This window comes from Zonotrichia leucophrys, chromosome 5 (genome assembly GCF_028769735.1).
Source record: "Zonotrichia leucophrys gambelii isolate GWCS_2022_RI chromosome 5, RI_Zleu_2.0, whole genome shotgun sequence".
Taxonomy (NCBI): Eukaryota; Metazoa; Chordata; class Aves; order Passeriformes; family Passerellidae; genus Zonotrichia; species Zonotrichia leucophrys.
This window is the reverse complement of record NC_088175.1, coordinates 30,158,258-30,174,823: the sequence shown is the minus strand read 5'-3', so window position 1 is coordinate 30,174,823 and position 16,566 is coordinate 30,158,258. Positions and strand designations below refer to the sequence as shown.

General features: G+C 43.9%; 1 protein-coding gene across 15 annotated transcripts in view; it reads right to left on the bottom strand.

The window, feature by feature from the left end:
- RGS6 (regulator of G protein signaling 6) overlaps nt 1-16,566 on the bottom strand; it is a 249,500-nt gene that overhangs the window by 33,973 nt on the left and 198,961 nt on the right. For all 15 annotated transcript variants that reach the window (XM_064713750.1, XM_064713752.1, XM_064713751.1 and 12 more), the window contains 2 exons: nt 13,907-14,032; nt 6,231-6,417 (listed from right to left, as the gene is read on the bottom strand). In XM_064713750.1, the coding sequence (XP_064569820.1) occupies nt 6,231-6,417; nt 13,907-14,032 (313 nt within the window). The remainder of the gene's footprint in view (nt 1-6,230; nt 6,418-13,906; nt 14,033-16,566) is intronic.

Genomic DNA, 16,566 nt, shown 5'->3' with positions numbered 1-16,566 from the left:
CAAATGTATGCTGAAATCTTTTAACTGTTTGCGAGCAAACCCTATATTGACAGCCCACATTCATACCTGCTGTGGGCTGAGCAGGGATATGAAATGTATTGCTGATAGATCTTCCCAGGGATTTTTTCTTAAATTTTTAATTAGGAGTGTGAACACTCAGGAAGGTAACAAGCCCTTAAAAAAATTAAAGACCATGGTGTTCCTGCAGTGCATGGGTTTAGCAGGAAGAGACCATAACCTCAAAGTCCGTGAGAAGTGGACTCCTGGGGTTCTGGCTTCTTGATGAGATGAAAGGACACACTTGCAAGCACTTTCACTCCCTATTTGGGGAGAAAAGAAACAGTATCAGCAGCTCCCTGACCTTCACATGAAGAGGAAATTCTCTTGCTCTGGATCTGAACATGCAGTTGTTGCTTTCAAGAAGCACAGTGCACACTACTGACACAAGAGTCCCAGAGTCTGAGTGCTGAATTCAATTTTTGAACAAGCTAGAGACTTTCCCATGTAATCCATCTAAAGGTATTTTTTGGAGGTATGAAATGTCTGGCACTGAGGCACTGTTAATACTCATGCATGTAGTTTTAGACATCTTGGCAGGATCAGCACCCTGAATTACAGGCAGACTATTGTCCTGTGGGAATATGCTGACTGTTCTTGTTACCCCATTTCCCATGATCTTTCATTTGAAGAGATCTGTTGCCTTCTGTCACTGTGTCTGCAAGGAGAAGGGTCACTTGTGACTTTTTCCTGGCCCTTTTTCTACTCGTGTGTGACAGAAGGACATTAGCCTAGACAGTAGTTTGATCCCTGATGCCTTCAGAGACAGAAAGGGAACAGCAAGACAAAGGCTGAATGATAGATGTTAACATGACTGCTAAACTACAAATTAAAATGGAAGGCAGAAGATAAAAAAAGTACTTTCTGATGTGTGGCGCATACGTACATTTAAAAACAAAACTCCCAACAAAGCAAAACAGGAAAATAACAACACAGAGTATCTGCTCCTATATAAACCTCTGCTTCAAGTTTTTTGTTTCCTGCTTTCCACAGCACCAGGCACAGCAGCGTAAGCCTCCACCATCCCTTTCTATTTTTCCTCCAGACATCTAACTACTCTTCTGGCTGTATTTGTGGGGCTCTTGATTTCAGAATGCTTTGTATGTTGTTTTGTGAAATCCACAAGGGCAGGAGCTTGCACTTTTGCTTCTAATTGTAATAAACACACAACAGTGAGACTCTGTGTGTTTTCTGCAGTCACCATAACCCAAATACAAGGAAGAGAACCAGAGTGCAGTGAAAGGAACAATTTTTTCCTCCAGTCCCACAGAATCAGAGCCAAAGAAGGAGAGGGGAAAAAAGGTCAAGTCCTTGTGCAGTCCCTAACCTCCACAGGAAGGTGCAGGCTGTCAAAAGCCCCCAGGACCTCTGGAGCTGATGTCATGTACTGTGATGTCATGTGGCAGTGCTTTCAATTCCCCACAGCACAGGCTCAGTGTCTCTGAGCAGCACTGGTTTAGGTGGACTTGATCCCCTCTTAGAGGCAGAGCACCTTGGTCTGTCCCGTGTCCCCTTGCCGGCTGCCTGCACTGCTAACCAACCCTTAGTCATTGTCCTTTACACGCATGCACATAACTTGGGTGACTGCACAAAACCTTAAGAAAACAGGAATAATGCTTCTCCAAGTTCTTACATGAAATATGATACAAATACATAATGAATGATTATTTTCACATCTTCCTTCCATGCTATGATTTTGCTCCAGACCTACAAAAGGAATTCTCTATGCCCACTGAATAGACACCAGGACTTTCACATCTTGTGCATGCTTGAAAACACAAAGTTAGGAGAAGTCCTCCCTCCTTTTCCCTTCTTGGTAAGAAATAACATTTCACTTCCAAGAGATCCTTGCTTAAACTTGGGAGTTTGGTTTTGAATTCAACAGGATCCCATCAAATTCTCTCAGCACCTTGAGCTTCCTGATACAACTGACCACTGATGAATCCTGCAAGGACTTGTATCTCTGTCACAGTCCAGAACAAACTGAACTACATATGAGGCAGCTGAGAGCAAGAACTGGGCTCAAATCTCAAGATTAGATTTAAGGAAGAAAGTTTGTACAATGACGATAACGAAACTCTGGCCAAGATTGTCCAGAGAGGTGGTGGATTCCATATCTCCGGAAACATTCAAGGTCAAGATGAACAGGGCTCTGAGAAACCTGATCTAATTAAAGATCTACCCTGCTCATTTCAGGGTAGCTGGACTAGATGAACTTTAAAGGTGCCTTCTGCCCCAAATTATTCTATGTTTCAAATCTGGGACAGGTACATTTCTGGTTTGAGCTGCCCGGAATTTAGAATTATGGTCTAAATCTGCTCTGGAATTAGCCAAGGATCTGAAAAAAGCCAGTTAAAATTCCTAACAGAGCCTGGATCAGAACTGAATTTCCCTGAATTATCTTAATAGAAACAACAGCTGGTTAGTTCAGGTAAATGAATGTCAATCTAATACTCTATTTTATTTATTAAAGAGTAAAAATAAACAAAGAAAACAGGAAAGGAATTTCAAAGCCAACTGTGTGGCTTACCTGGCTCTGGTACACCTAGCTCTGAAGTCTACTAGTAAATGTAGACTAAATGACCCTACAAACATTACTGTGAAGAAACACAATGCATCCTGGTGATACTAGCTCCCAACACCAAGGGACAGAGGAAGGGATTAAAGATTTTCTCAAGGCAGAAAGACATTTCAGAAGAGGCAAGGAGATGCTTGATGGGGGTAGGGGAAGAATGGTTAAAAAACTAATAACATGTACAGATAAGCCATAATTGTCACACTCACAGCTCTGTGCTCCCATGTAAAGATGAATTACTTTGGCTGTCTGCAACTTCATTAGACAAAAGAGGCCATTCAGATGGACCCAAACCTATTTACTTTCCAGAGCTGGTAGTGCCTGCTTCATATTGCAGGGCCCCACATTGGTTGTTCAACGATGCTGATAAGTCCTGTGGGAGCTTACATCCTGCTAAGTACTTCACTGTTTAATTGAACTGACCTTTCCTGACGATGCCCCCTGTATTAAAAGCTGCTTTGCTCCCCAGTGAAAATGGTTTGATAATCATAATATTTTACTCAGAGGACAGTTGTTTAAGAGCAGAAAATAATCAGCTAAATTGGTAGGCTCCCCTCTGGAGGGGCCCAGGACTAAAATGACAGAAGGTGCTGCGGATCAAGATAGCTGGCAGAGCTGATGATGAGGACAGAGCTTGGGGCAGCACTGGGCTGCTCAAGGACAGAGACACCAACAAGCTGGACAGCTGGGGAGGGGAGTGCAGGCTGAGCCAGCACTGCACACTCTGCTCAGAGCTGAGATGTGCTGGCACAGCTTGAGCTGGGCATGGGGTGGGCGATGGCACCTGCGGGAGCCACAGCAGGAGGGGCAACTCCCTGCAAGCCCAGCAGTGCAGGACTGTGGAGTGCAGCAGCACTGAGGGACACAGCATCTCAAGCTGAGATGGGGAAATGGCACAACACTTCCTTCTGTGGAACAGGCATCTGTCTCAGAGAGAGGTCTGTCTGAAATAATAAATGCACACCAAATTCAGGTTTGGTTTACGAGCGCTTTGGGGACTGAGATTTGAAGCTGAGATTTTCTTGAACAGAGGACCCATTTGCTTTCAGACCATGACTGGCCTGGGGACAAAGAGGTTTGAAGTGTGAGGAATGTTTGCCAAAAGCCTTTTTTCTCCATGTTTTTATCCAGGCTAGCTGCCTTACCAGATGGTTGAGCAGCATCTGGGAGAGCTCTTTGGGGCTGGGAGCCAAGGGTGTGCAAAGAAGCACATCAATGTAGACTGTTAAGCACCCGATAACAAATGATGCTTTGCTTTCAACTTCCTGTTATAAAGCATTTGCTGGCCTGAATGTGCTCTGCTACACCTTGCCTTTCCCAAGTACAGCAATGTGTCCATTTCCAGTGCTTTTTATACAGAATTGGCATTTTGTGGATCTCTCAAGTCACAACTAGAGTGCCACATCACTTTCTCCTGTTCTTCCACTGCAGGAGTATTGAACTATTTTTCTCAGATCAGCCAACACTTTTCCTTCCTTGTAGTGGCTCAGACCTGTAGGCACTCAAAGAATGTGCTGTTGAGTAAACTAAATTTTTTCTCGTTCTTTACTTACAAGTACATTTCAGTTGTTTTCTTCTTTGTGCTAAAGCTACTCAGGACAGGACAACACTCGTATTTTCCCCTCCCACAGAGGGTGTTTTGATTAGCTGTATCTGGTTGAGTCCCTAGGAATGTGGGATGTGTGGGAGCTCCCATGGACTCCTGGTGCCAGGGTGCTGAGATAAGGCAGCTGCTGCAGATTCATGGATGAGAGCCTTTGCAGTGGCAGGGCTGACCTGTGAGAAACACCATGGCAGGCCCTGGGAGATTTACTGCACCCTGGGGCCATCTGCATTGGCTCGCATGAAGTGGATAGGCAAACAAAAACTTCCCTTCTCCAGGATGAGCCAGAAAAAATCTCTACCAGGGCACTGCACCCTTCAGCAATGTCCTGCTTTTTCCTGCTTGTGTTAGAACACCTTCTCAGCTATCCAGTCAAGCAGTCACAAACAGCCTGCTTGGCCTTTGGAGAGCTACCAGAAGCCCACTGCCCAAGAAGGTAACTGGGTTCACCTTCCACATTGTGCTATCCTCTCTTGAGGATTCAATAGATTCAGTCTCCAAGATAACCATAGCTGGCCCTTGAAGGTCTACCTTTGCCTCATATTTCTGTGTCCATGAACCACAACAGATGAATTGAAGAGTTCTGTCAGTGTAAAAACCCACTGAAATAAAATTAACCCAAGGAGCTAAAATTGCAGTTTAACTGCCAGGGCTCCAGCTTGATTTTATCAGCTCTCCTTTGAATGGCAATTACATTGTGAACCGATCAGTTCAAGGCTAAATCCTCTGTGTCTTCTTCTAATTAAATACTCATCATCTAAACATTTGTCTTATTCTTAGTACTTCTACTTATCAATTTAATCAATTCCCCCATTACTCACCTATCTACTTTAGCCTGCATTTTGCCATTATCATTTTTTTCAGGTGATGCATGCAGTTCTTTTTCACTACAACTGCCAAGCAAAGAATACATCTTATCCAGAATGTCTTCACACTCCTGTATCTCTCAGCTTTAGAAAGGGCATTTAAGTTGCCTGATATTCACAGGGGACTGCCCTGAAACATCGTGCACATTCCTTCTCTGCTGGCCCCAAGGAGCAAGATTGCATTCAGGAAAATAAGAGTATTTGATGCTGGTTTGAAAAATTCATTGCCTAACCTTGTATAAGTGGTCCAAAACATCTCCCCTGAGATGAAAGTATTTTGTTAGTGGAGCATTTTGAAGAATTGCTTTTGAATGCCAATTAAAAAAATCCCCAAACCCAGGAATTCTTTTCATTTGCTTTTGGTAAATAATAAAAGTTATTATGAGGAGGATATATTTTCATTGTGTCCCTAGTAATATTTGCCAAATGATCCCTTCTTCATTTTTCTTTTTTAAAAATTAGAAAATTATATTTTCACTTTCCAGAAGGTTATGCAGCTTTACCCTAGCTTATAGCAGTTTTTCTCAAATTATCTGTTTCCCTCAAGGCATTTTCCATGTACAGTTTATCTGTAAAAATTTCCCTGATATATCTGGAGCCTTAGGAGGGAAGGATTAAGCTCATTGCATTGCCTACTGTCCTATCATTACTCTAAGGTATTGTCTGGTGGACAAATTTCTAGCTGTGTTGGAGGGAGCTGCTGCATTTGGGGTTTGGCAGGGGGATATAATTAGGTATAAAAAAAAATTTTAGAAAGTGTATTAGCCAGGGTTTTGATCTGACATTGGCCATTCTATAAATATGGCAGACTGATGACAGGTAGCACAGACAGACAAGCTGAACTGTATAGCACTTTTTCATCTGTGCTTTCTCTGAGACATGGCTCCAGCTTGCAGAGCCTTGCAGACTTGTAGATTTTGGAACATTTGTTCCCAGAGGAGCCTTAGCCTGTTATAACAGATAGATTCAATGAAAATATCATTTACCCAGCTTGAACAGATATCCTCAAAGTCACTTCAAACTGTGCATCTCCTTTTTCTTACAAGTGAGCAGTGACAATGTGATAGTAGAATATCATATTAAAACTGAGAGTTTCATTAGCAGTAGTTGCATAAAACCAAAAACTAACCTGTGCATCTTCATATGTATATCTCCCTGGGTCTTTGACATTTTGGCTTGTTTTTTCATAGCTGTGGGAATCCAGGTTAATAGCACTTTGGGCCCCAGGAGCTAGAAACTCTTGCCAGATTTCTTCCACTCTTGTGGTCACATCCTGTAAAGGTCGTTTCTTCAGATCTTGGACAGCCAACCAAAACCTGTACTAGGCAAAAATTAAAAGGGCAGAGAAGAGAAAAAGACAGAAATCTAGGTAAGATTTTGGGAATAAGCCTAGGCAGAGTCCTAAAACAGACATCGAACCTAATCCTACATCTATCAGAATTCACAGAAGACTCTCCATGTTAGCATGATTTCAAGGGGATGTACTTTACATCAACCCCTTATATTTTGGCTAAGACCAGAACACTGACCTTAAGAAGTGATACATTCTAATTCAACTGCCCCTGCAGAAGTGTCAGATTAGGTAGGCAAACAGGAAACCTCCAGAGCTATGCAGCTGGAGGAGAGGAGGAGGCTCTGCCTCCCACAGCCCCACTGCAATGTGCTGGTCATTCCTGCCTGCAGGACTCGTCATCCACAGGGGATTAAAATGAAGAACAAACTTAACATTTATATCATTTCCAGTGTGAAGTTGTAGCAATGCCACTTAGAGATTTTTTTTACTTGTAAACTGACCAGCATTCAGATGGATGCCATGAGAAAAGATGACTCTTGTCATGCCATACTCCTATTTTACAGGGGTATTTCCTTGACTAGGCTATGCTTACAGACTAAAGTAAGTTCATAAATACTGAGAAGATAATCCCCTTGATGACTAAGGACATAATCCATATCTAGATCTGTGAAAACAAAGACCACAGAATTTTTTGCAAGAGCAACATGCATGTCTTTTGTCTTTTATCCTAGGAAAAAGAAAAGACATTTTGTTGGTGGTGCTAGTTTTATTTATTGCTAAAAGAGATATGCTCTTTCAGGTGATTAATTCAGAAGATGCATGGTGCCCAGTAGCCTTTTATTTAGGTCAACTCTATCTTCCAGCAAGAAGGCATCCCTGAAGGGTATCTGCCCTGAGTACCTGGGCCCTGCAACCTGGTTGAGCAAGCACAATAGTGCTCCACAGAGAGTGCTGAGGGCTACGGGGCAAACAGGTACTGAAAGCACCTTTGCAGCCACCTGCAATAGCCAGCTCTTTCCTACGCCCTGGCAAACGTGCCCATTGTCCAGGTTGCACTGCTCTTACACACTCTCTCTGCTGGGCAGACTGTGCAGAGGCGACAGGGAATGTCTGGGTCACTGCTTGTTCAGGGCATCTGCAAGAGCTGCACAACTTGGAAAATCCTGTGTCTCCCTTATAAACCAGTTCCCTTATGAACTGTAACTGAAGTCCGGATTTCTCACCCCAAATGATTCAGTGGTTTCAGTGTGCTGCCACTAAGGCAAATATTCCTCCATGGTGAAGGAGGAAGACAGAGTCTGTCCCAAACAAAAATCCCGATGGCAGTGAGGATGGGTGGAGGAGACAGCAGCCTGGTGACTCCTGTGCTGTTCCTCACTCTAGCTTCCTTAATGGCTGCAGGCAGTATCTAAACACCCGGGAAACAGTGGTGTTATTGCAAACAAATGAGGCAGCTACCCCATTTAGCCTGGTATCCTAACTGCAATAGAGGCAGTCAGTTTGGGGGGAAAACGACATCCACACTACATGCAAGGCCAGGCTAAATCCTCCTTGCCTGTCTGCTGCTTCTTCCCGACCATCAGGGGGCCTCATGCCACAGCCCTGACTCACCCAAGCCACTTGATGATATTCCTTCCTATGGTTTTTCCATTTCCTTGACAGGCTCAGTAAAACAGACTGGGGTACACTCCAACACTATATCAGTACCTTTGGAGTCACATACTTGTGGTTCTAACAAGGTGACATTTGATGTCAGGAACTGAAATAGAGTATCTGGGGTTGGTGGAGGAGTGGGCATGGTTGGTGCTTTTCCATCTTTGAGAGTTTAGTGCACCTGATATCCTGCCTTGTCATTTGAGCAGTGACATCCCCACTTATCACATACATGCAGAGAGTGAAGGGTGGCACTCACAGCGCAGTAATCTGATGCCATATGTGGTTTCCATTATTTGAAAATACTTTAGCATTCAATTTCAGATGTAATAGGAACATGTGAACACAGAAAAGGCATAGGAAGAAAAGATGCTAATCATTCCAGAGTAGCTGGGACACTTCAGACCAACATTTGGCTAGAGAGAACCTTTTCTCCTGGCTTATCTTCTGCCCCTGGAGCCAGGGAGGCAGGCTGGGAAAGCATGCTTGTGAGAGAGCTGGGAACGCTGAGAAGTGACAGCTTGCCAGAACAGGAGCACCATCCATTTTAATAACCATTTGGCTCAATCTGAAAACCAACCAACCAGACCAACCTGACAGTAACAAGAACAAGCTCTTCTTACTGCAAGCAATTGTGAATTCATGCCCAAGGCTGGATGCTCTCTTCAAGGCAAAGGGGAGTTTTGTCTTGGTAAAAATTTCAAAGCTATTCACTATAGCTGGCATCTGAAAATCAAGCAACATCAAAGAGGGGTACCCAGTCCCCCAAGGCTTCAACTCCAAGGCAAATTCTCTGCCATGAGGAATCAACCTGAAGCCAACACATAAGCAGGGTTTCCTATGGGATTTATAGCATTTACAAGAGAGAAGCAGGTATTTCTACTAAGGAAAGGAGCCAACCTACAATGACTATGCTGGAAATTCTGCTCAATTATAAAGTGCAAATGCACTCCCTGAATCCTGCAATTTCTGAAGCACAAGTTCACAAGGAGTCAGGTGAAAATCCTGCATTGCCTCCTCTCTTTCTGTAGGAGACAGATGTCCAGCGGACACCTTTGCACAGGGCAGGGGAGAAGGGAGATGTCCTTGTATGTCCTCTCCACAGGTGCCCTTTAAGCAGAGCAGGACTGGCACAGGGACTGTCTGCACAGAGGGAGCAGCAGCATTGATCACACGTTCTTTGTCCTTTATAAAACAGCATGTAAGGACTGGAGAAGGCTGATAATATGGTGTCCTGAAGTGTTGTCAGTGGCAAAAACCATTTCAGCCTCATCCAGCTTGTAATTAAACTGCTGTCACTTGCAGAAGATATCCTACAATGGCATTTATCCTCCACAGCTCCCCCAAGGCACAGAGAGCTCCTGGACCTCTGCATGTGCACTCTGCCTCCCTGCAGGGCACTGCAGAGGTGCTTGGTCACTGCTGTTCAAAGATGTCCCCCAGTGAAAAGGCTGCTAAGGAAGGACAGGGTGAGTAGCAGGGGAGTGGCTGCTTCTGAGGTACACTGTAAAACAAAAATTTATTTTAAATCCTCATCAGGAGGCAAAATATGGATGACTCCAGAAACTGAGGAACAACAGTCAAGACAAGGGCAATGTTGTATCCTCATCTTGGGGGTGCACACAACACCTCTAGCTTGACAGTGAATTCATCAAGTGATTATCTGAGGTCAGAATCCAAGCACACTTCTCTCTTTGCCTCAGTGGTTCCATGCCAGTATCCCATGCCCCTCCGGTCTCACATCTCTAACCATTCACAAACCGTCTTCCATCCACCAAGAACTAACTTTGAACATCTCAGCCAGGAAATGAATGAAAGCAACTGATAAAAATCAAAATGCAGTTCAGACAGGGGCAGTATTCACATCTTTGTGTTATTTAGTGGTCAGATCCTTGGCATGGTGAGCTTGGTATGGCCAATACAAACAAAAATCTGTCCTTGGCGAGCAAGCTGGGGTCTGGCAGACGCTGCAAAGCTGCACGCTGGAGCATTGGGGACCTGCCAAGGAGACCGCAGTGTCGGTGGGGACGGGGCAAGCGTCCCGCAGGCCTCCCCCTCCACTCCCCTTCTCCTCTCCCCTCACACGCGGTGCAGGGTGCAAGTCCCTCCTTCTGCTGCAATTCCTTTCAGTGCCGTGGGGCAGGACAGCCCTTTTGTCGCTGCCGCGGGGCAGCGCCCGCCGGCCGTGCGCAGTATCCGCCGAGAGGCCCTGCCCGGGCCCGCTGAGGGAACCGCGCAGCGCGGGGCGATGGCGCCGCCTGCCGGCACCGCCCGGCACTGCCCCGCACCGCCCGCACTCCGCTCAGCCCTCCAGCTCTGGCACTGCCTCCGAACAGCCGGGGCAACGTTCTTAATTTAGGGAACGCGGGACTTTGGGGCGGCCCGGCGTGTTTACTGCATATATGAGCTCTTCTCCCTGCCTGAACTTCACCTTTCCTGATGAAAACTGGGCGGGGGGGAACCTGGCAACAAGTTTCAACCATTAGGAGTCATGTAAGCTATAAGCACTTTCTGCAGGTAGAACTCCTTTCCCGCGATCTCCATGTTCAACATATGTTCACAAGCAATAAGGCCCAGGGCGCCTGCATCCATGCATTGCCAGCTCCACAGTGCATTCCCACAAAGTGTCACATGCTTCCCACTGAGGTCTATAAACAGGTGTGCAGCCTCCTTTCCCTTCAGGTGAAATTCCCATGTTCCATATTCCCACTTTGCTGTTTCCAGCTGACACTCTTAAAAGTTAGGAGGGAAAAAATTCAATCCACCAGCTAAATTAACATCTCAGCAATCTCAATATGTCTCAGAAGGTTCCCAGGTCATAAAAAATGTATAATAACTTTCTGATGCCCTTTCTTTTCTTATCCTTTCTTATTTATTTTGTTTTAAATTTGGCATTTTGTCAGCTATATTTTGGGTACTTCAAAAATCACCCAAGTCAAAACAAATTGTAGATGAAAGATAACAACAGAGAGGAGAAAGAAAACAGAGGAAGGAAAAGAGTTAAAATAAAAACAGAGAGAAATATAACCAACTGACTGGCTTTCCTGCTCCCACATAAATAATGGACAGCCAATAAATAAGTTACAGGGCTCAGCCAAGCCCAGGAGACTGGTGGACAAGATCCTGCAAGTTTATTAGAACACAGACACACAGCTGGAAGGTGATCTGGGAGGTCATCGAGTCTAGTCTGCTGCTATCTCTGGCAGTGCCTCACCCAAGGCCCCCACTGGGACCAATTTTTCTCAGCTAGGAAGAGATGGAAATACCCCACCACCATCAGCCCTGTGATTTGGGACTTGCACCACAAGGTATGAGAGCTGAATTTGGTCCCCTTGCTGGATTGCTGAATTACATTCATTTTAAGGCATTCTCAAGCACACACTTCACAAAATCTTTTCTAGTGCTACCATGAATTTCTAGGTTTTCCAGCAGTCAATTTCTCAGATCTGCCTTAAATTCAACATATTATCTGCATTAAATTCAACAGTTTATAGGGCTCTGGCCAGTGTTAATCCTAAAGATGCTCCCAAGATCCTACTGGCACTCCCAAGAGATAATACATCCCTGCTGCAACAGTTCCAAGATCTCTGGGTAGTTACTGGGAAGAGAATTCAGAGAAGATTAACTTTTATTAATCTGTATGTTACTTTTCTAGCAAGGTGCTAAGTGCTGTGCTTTCAGAAAATTTCTTACACCTTCCCAGGGTTTGGGTGGGATGTGTGTCATTTTACTGCAGTTGTCTGCCATGCACTCATTTGAATCAGTCTCTCTAGGTTTATGATAACAAGAGATGGATGCTTTCTAGTGTAATTTAGGTGCTTTTAGTTTTGTTTCCACTTAAAGCTGAAACAAATTCTTCTCAGGTCACTCACTGACTCCTCTTCAGCTTCTCTTCTCTCTCTCTAAAAGGATATTTCATAAAAAGAAAGCATGTGCTTCTGAGCTGTTGGCTTACATGAGGCAGATCCCAACTTTGCTGTTGAGTGTAACTTAGATTTTGCTTGCCTGCATAAGCATCGAGCAGTTACTTTCTTTTTTTGGTACATATTCCCAGTGAGAATTAAGGAGCTTTCTCTGCCTCACCTGAACCCTTCTTCTCTCAAGCATCACTGCTAATAATTCACTCTATTCCAGTTTTTTCATGAATATTTCTGCCTTTGCATCCTTTTATTTAAGACTTTAAGCAGGCTTGCTAATGTATCCAATATGAGATAATACCACGTAAGGCAATACCATCATAATGATACCATAAGAATGATAGCAAAGTTCCCATATTAAGAATCATGCCAATGTCTTCCACAAAGGAGGCAGGATTTAACCTGCCTATGCCAGCCCACTGATTTTGCCAGCTCCCTTCACTACATCTCAAAATCAAAGAGAATGTGCATCAGCAGGAGGAGCAGCTCTGACTGACCAAGAAAGGTAGAAGTTTGCCTCCTCATAATCAAACTTTCTCCATTTGTTGGAGTAGGATGAACATGGGGGAGAGATGCTAGTCATAAAACCTGCTGGATCTCATTAGCACAACTCCAGATTAATTTCAGAGCACTAATTTGAAGAGTATTTTAATTCAGTATATTAATTTTGCACTTCATCACTACAATTTAATTGCAAATGAGTGCTGCTGTACATAACTGCAGTAAGCATATGCAAGTTCAGTACCTGTTTAGCAATAAAATTTCAAGCTCATTTGTGTAATTAGTAACATTCCCTTGTTTTCTTACAGGTTATCTTTCGGATTTTTCAAAACAATAAAGTGCATTGAGTTTTCACTGTTTTGCTGCTGGCATGCTTTCTGTACTTCTCCTTGGACAGGGAAACCTGATAAATAGGATGGTAAGTTCCAATGTCATTAAAAATCACTTTCTGGGGAATTCCTCTTTCAGGTCTTGCAGGTTAGTCAACTGCACTATAGTGACAATTGTTCACATGCTTTAGTAATGTATTTTATTTTCTAAGTGAAATAGAATGAAAAAACCATAACTAAAAAAGGCAGTGCAGTCAGGTTCTTATCTGCTGGAAAAATAGAGAACATCAAGTCTGCTCACTACAACCACAGGCCAAAGCTGGACTGACTTGTTCAGCCCAAGAGCAGGCACAGTTCTGTCAGTGAACCTGCAAGCTTCTCTGGCCTTCCCTGCAAATGCTCACTTAGCCTTCTGGAACATGACTGCCCCAAAAAAGCCCCACAAGAACCTGCCCCTTTACCCCTTCTTGTGCTGAGACACAACCACAGCACCACTAGAGCACCTTTGTAGTGTTATTCAGTAAAAAAGTGGGGTTTACTGGCTCTCAGCCTGATGTAGGATCATGTGCATAAATACATAATGTTTCATAACAGAAGTTCTGACTTCTTCACAACTTGAGAAGTCAGGTACTCAGAATCCCCACATAGAGAGTCCTGCTAAGGTGCGATATGCTGTTGGATAGTTAGCACATGCCAAAATTAAAAGTAGTTGATGCAAACCTGACTGCAACTAAGAACTGCAAAGTTCATAGCCACATGATATCCATACTGTTTCCCTACCACAAGCCCTGCTCATACAGACACAAGTAAATACTATATATTGTTAGGGGGCTCAGGAGCAATGTGCTGCATCTCATCACATCATGCAAGTCTGCAAGCCCTTGCATGCAGAAGATACCTGACAATACTGGCTCTGCTAAACTGCTTCTGAGATTACTCACATAGGTCTAGTATAGGCGTCTGTAGCAGTGCTATGGGCCAGACCCTGCCATTCTCATCTTTATTCAAATGGGTGTTTTTAGCAGTTCCAGACACACCAAACATTGCATTTCACCTATACAAGAGAATAGGATCAGGACCATTCATTTAGTCAAGTCTGAAAAGGTTTCACCTGAGGTTTTCTGAGCTGAACTCTGATTCCAGGAAACGAAGGAACTGGTCTCGTCCTACTGGGTCCTTCAGCACCTCATCCATGGAGAAACCCCATCTTTTCACACGCTGCTGACTAGGTTCTTTGCTGTTTGGAGAGAGAAGGGGAAAAACAGATGGAATGTGCATCTCTGCCTGCTGTCCAAGCAGCTGCTGCTGTTTCTGCTAAGTGAAGGGAAGAAGATTATTAGATGAGATGTTGTTTTTTTATCAAGATTTTTCAGAAATACAGGTTAGCAAATAACAAAAAAAAAAACCTATAAAGACCAGGATCAACATTAAAGCAACTGGAGGACTTTAAATCATTACATCATTTGAATCAATAACGGATGCTATTTGGGTGCCACATACATGGTGACATAAGAGAGAATGTGAATGATATTATTTTCAAAGCAATTTCTGGTAGGTTTCATTTGGAAGAACAGCATACCGTGCCTAAATGGATATACCATTTCTATTAATACCATACCATTATGCACTTCTTGCATATCTCCTCAAATGTACCTTAGGATTTCTTATGCATCAAGATAAAAATTTCCCAGCAATGTTCCCTGGGTCACTGGTGGGCTCCAGAGCATTTTCTTGTGTCCCACAGAGTACTGCCTGGTCACTTGAAAATGGCTTCAGATTTTCAGATCCATATTTGCATTAGAAAAGCAGTTCCACTAAGAAGCAGTGCAGGCAAAGTATCTAAAATGATTACTGGTTTGTGGTCTTTCATTTTTTAGTGCCTCTGATTTTTGCATGCCTAAGTCTCAGAAGACTAAAAAACATCTTCCTCCTACTCCATGATAATCAGACTTTTATTTTCTATCTCAGCTGGGACACTGAGATACAGAGGCACCCAAAATCACCAGCAACCTTTCTCCTTAATTTTTTCTTAACACAGCCAACTTACATAAGCTGTTGTTTGAATTGCCAGACGTTGCAGAGACGCCTATGGGCAGAGGTGGTGCCTGGTCTGGGAATCACAACAAGGATCCTATGAGACAGCCTGCATCAGAGCGTAATCTGGGCTCACAAAGTGTTTGAAAGCTTCTGGTGTGATGGCGTCATACTATGAGACAACCATTAGAACACAGCTCAGCTGCTCCCATGTGTGACAGCAGAGCCATTGTTAACAGTACATATCTATTAAACTATGTGTCTCCTCATGTCCACAGCGATTCCTAATCATGGAGCCTTAGGGGACAGTGGCGATCTGTGCTGAAGACAAATAAGCCAAAGGGGTAAATAAAATGCCTGCTTTCATTTTCTCTTGGTGTAAAGGCTAACCAAAATTGATAGGCATGTCCTCACTCGAGGAGCAGCACACTTGGGATGGCTCCTCCTGCGCTCCCTCAGGAGCCAGCAGTGCTGCAGACAAAGGTGCAGATCCAGCCTACCTGTTACACAAACCAGCCTGGCCATCGGGACACAAAAGCCATGCTTGTGCAGAGCCATGCACAATCTAAGCTCAGGGAATTTCCCGCAGAATCCAGAGATCTGTACCTGCTCTTCTTGCAGCTACACAATGTTCTGGCACACACAAAAAAAGGCCAAAGTGCTGTCTAAAACAGAATGCTTTCCGTGTCATTTCCTGAGTCCTGATTGCCATGGAGGATGAACTCCAGTGCCACAGGGCTGCCCATACTCAGCAGCCAGCCTTGCCACTGGCAGTCAGAGGCTGTTTTCCTGCACAAGGGCTCTGCCCTCCTAACTGAGGAAACAGCTTTGCAGGCAACACGAGGGGATCTTGGAGATCATTTAATTATTCATGCAAGTTGCAACCAGATGCAGATGCAGTTAGTTTTTTTACAATAGAGAATAAAATGGAAATACATAGCTGTTTGTTTTTCCATCTCCCCACACTACAGCTTTCTCTTTTTCACCTGCAGGAAAATCACCTTCCTTAACTCTGAAATCATAGCAGAAGCCAAGCATTTATTTTAAATTCCTATAAGGCTGTGACATCAGGTTAATTGTATTCTTCAGGGACACAGACAGCTTTTCTGGGATTTGCAGCTACGTCAACAGATGCAGAAATAATGGATGCCTGGATTACCTTGTGGGTGAGGACTTCTACAGAGCAGTATTTTGCAAGGGCTGTATGTGGTACTAGTCCTACTAGGGAGGATGGAGAAAATGAGAGAAACTAGCTAAGAAAAAAAAACCAAATACTAAAATTATGTGAAGAGGGGCAGAGGTTAGGAAGATAATGGATTTCTGTGACTACCAGAGAAGTAGGTGAAAACAACTTTCACATCCCAAACTGCCTGGCTTTTAAATGGGGAAAAATCTTGTTCTTTTCCTGGAACACAGATTCTCTATGAATCAGTTTTCTTAGGCAATAACATCTCTAAATTATTATTCAAGAACATACAGGATTAGATTTGGCATTCTCTTATGAAAAATTTGCTAAAGTGAACTCCAAATTCAGATTTGGTGCCAAATGGCAGCAACTAAACACTGGAGTAGCTGCTGAGCCATTGCAGTTGTTGGCCACAGGATGTGATTCAGTAGTGAAAGTAATATGGGGCATGGGATTTCCATTCAAATTTGCTGTGGGAGCTGTCAGGCATAGTGGCAGGCAGGCAGGACAATTCGAGCCCCTTTACAAGGATTGTGGATAGCCTGTGAGGG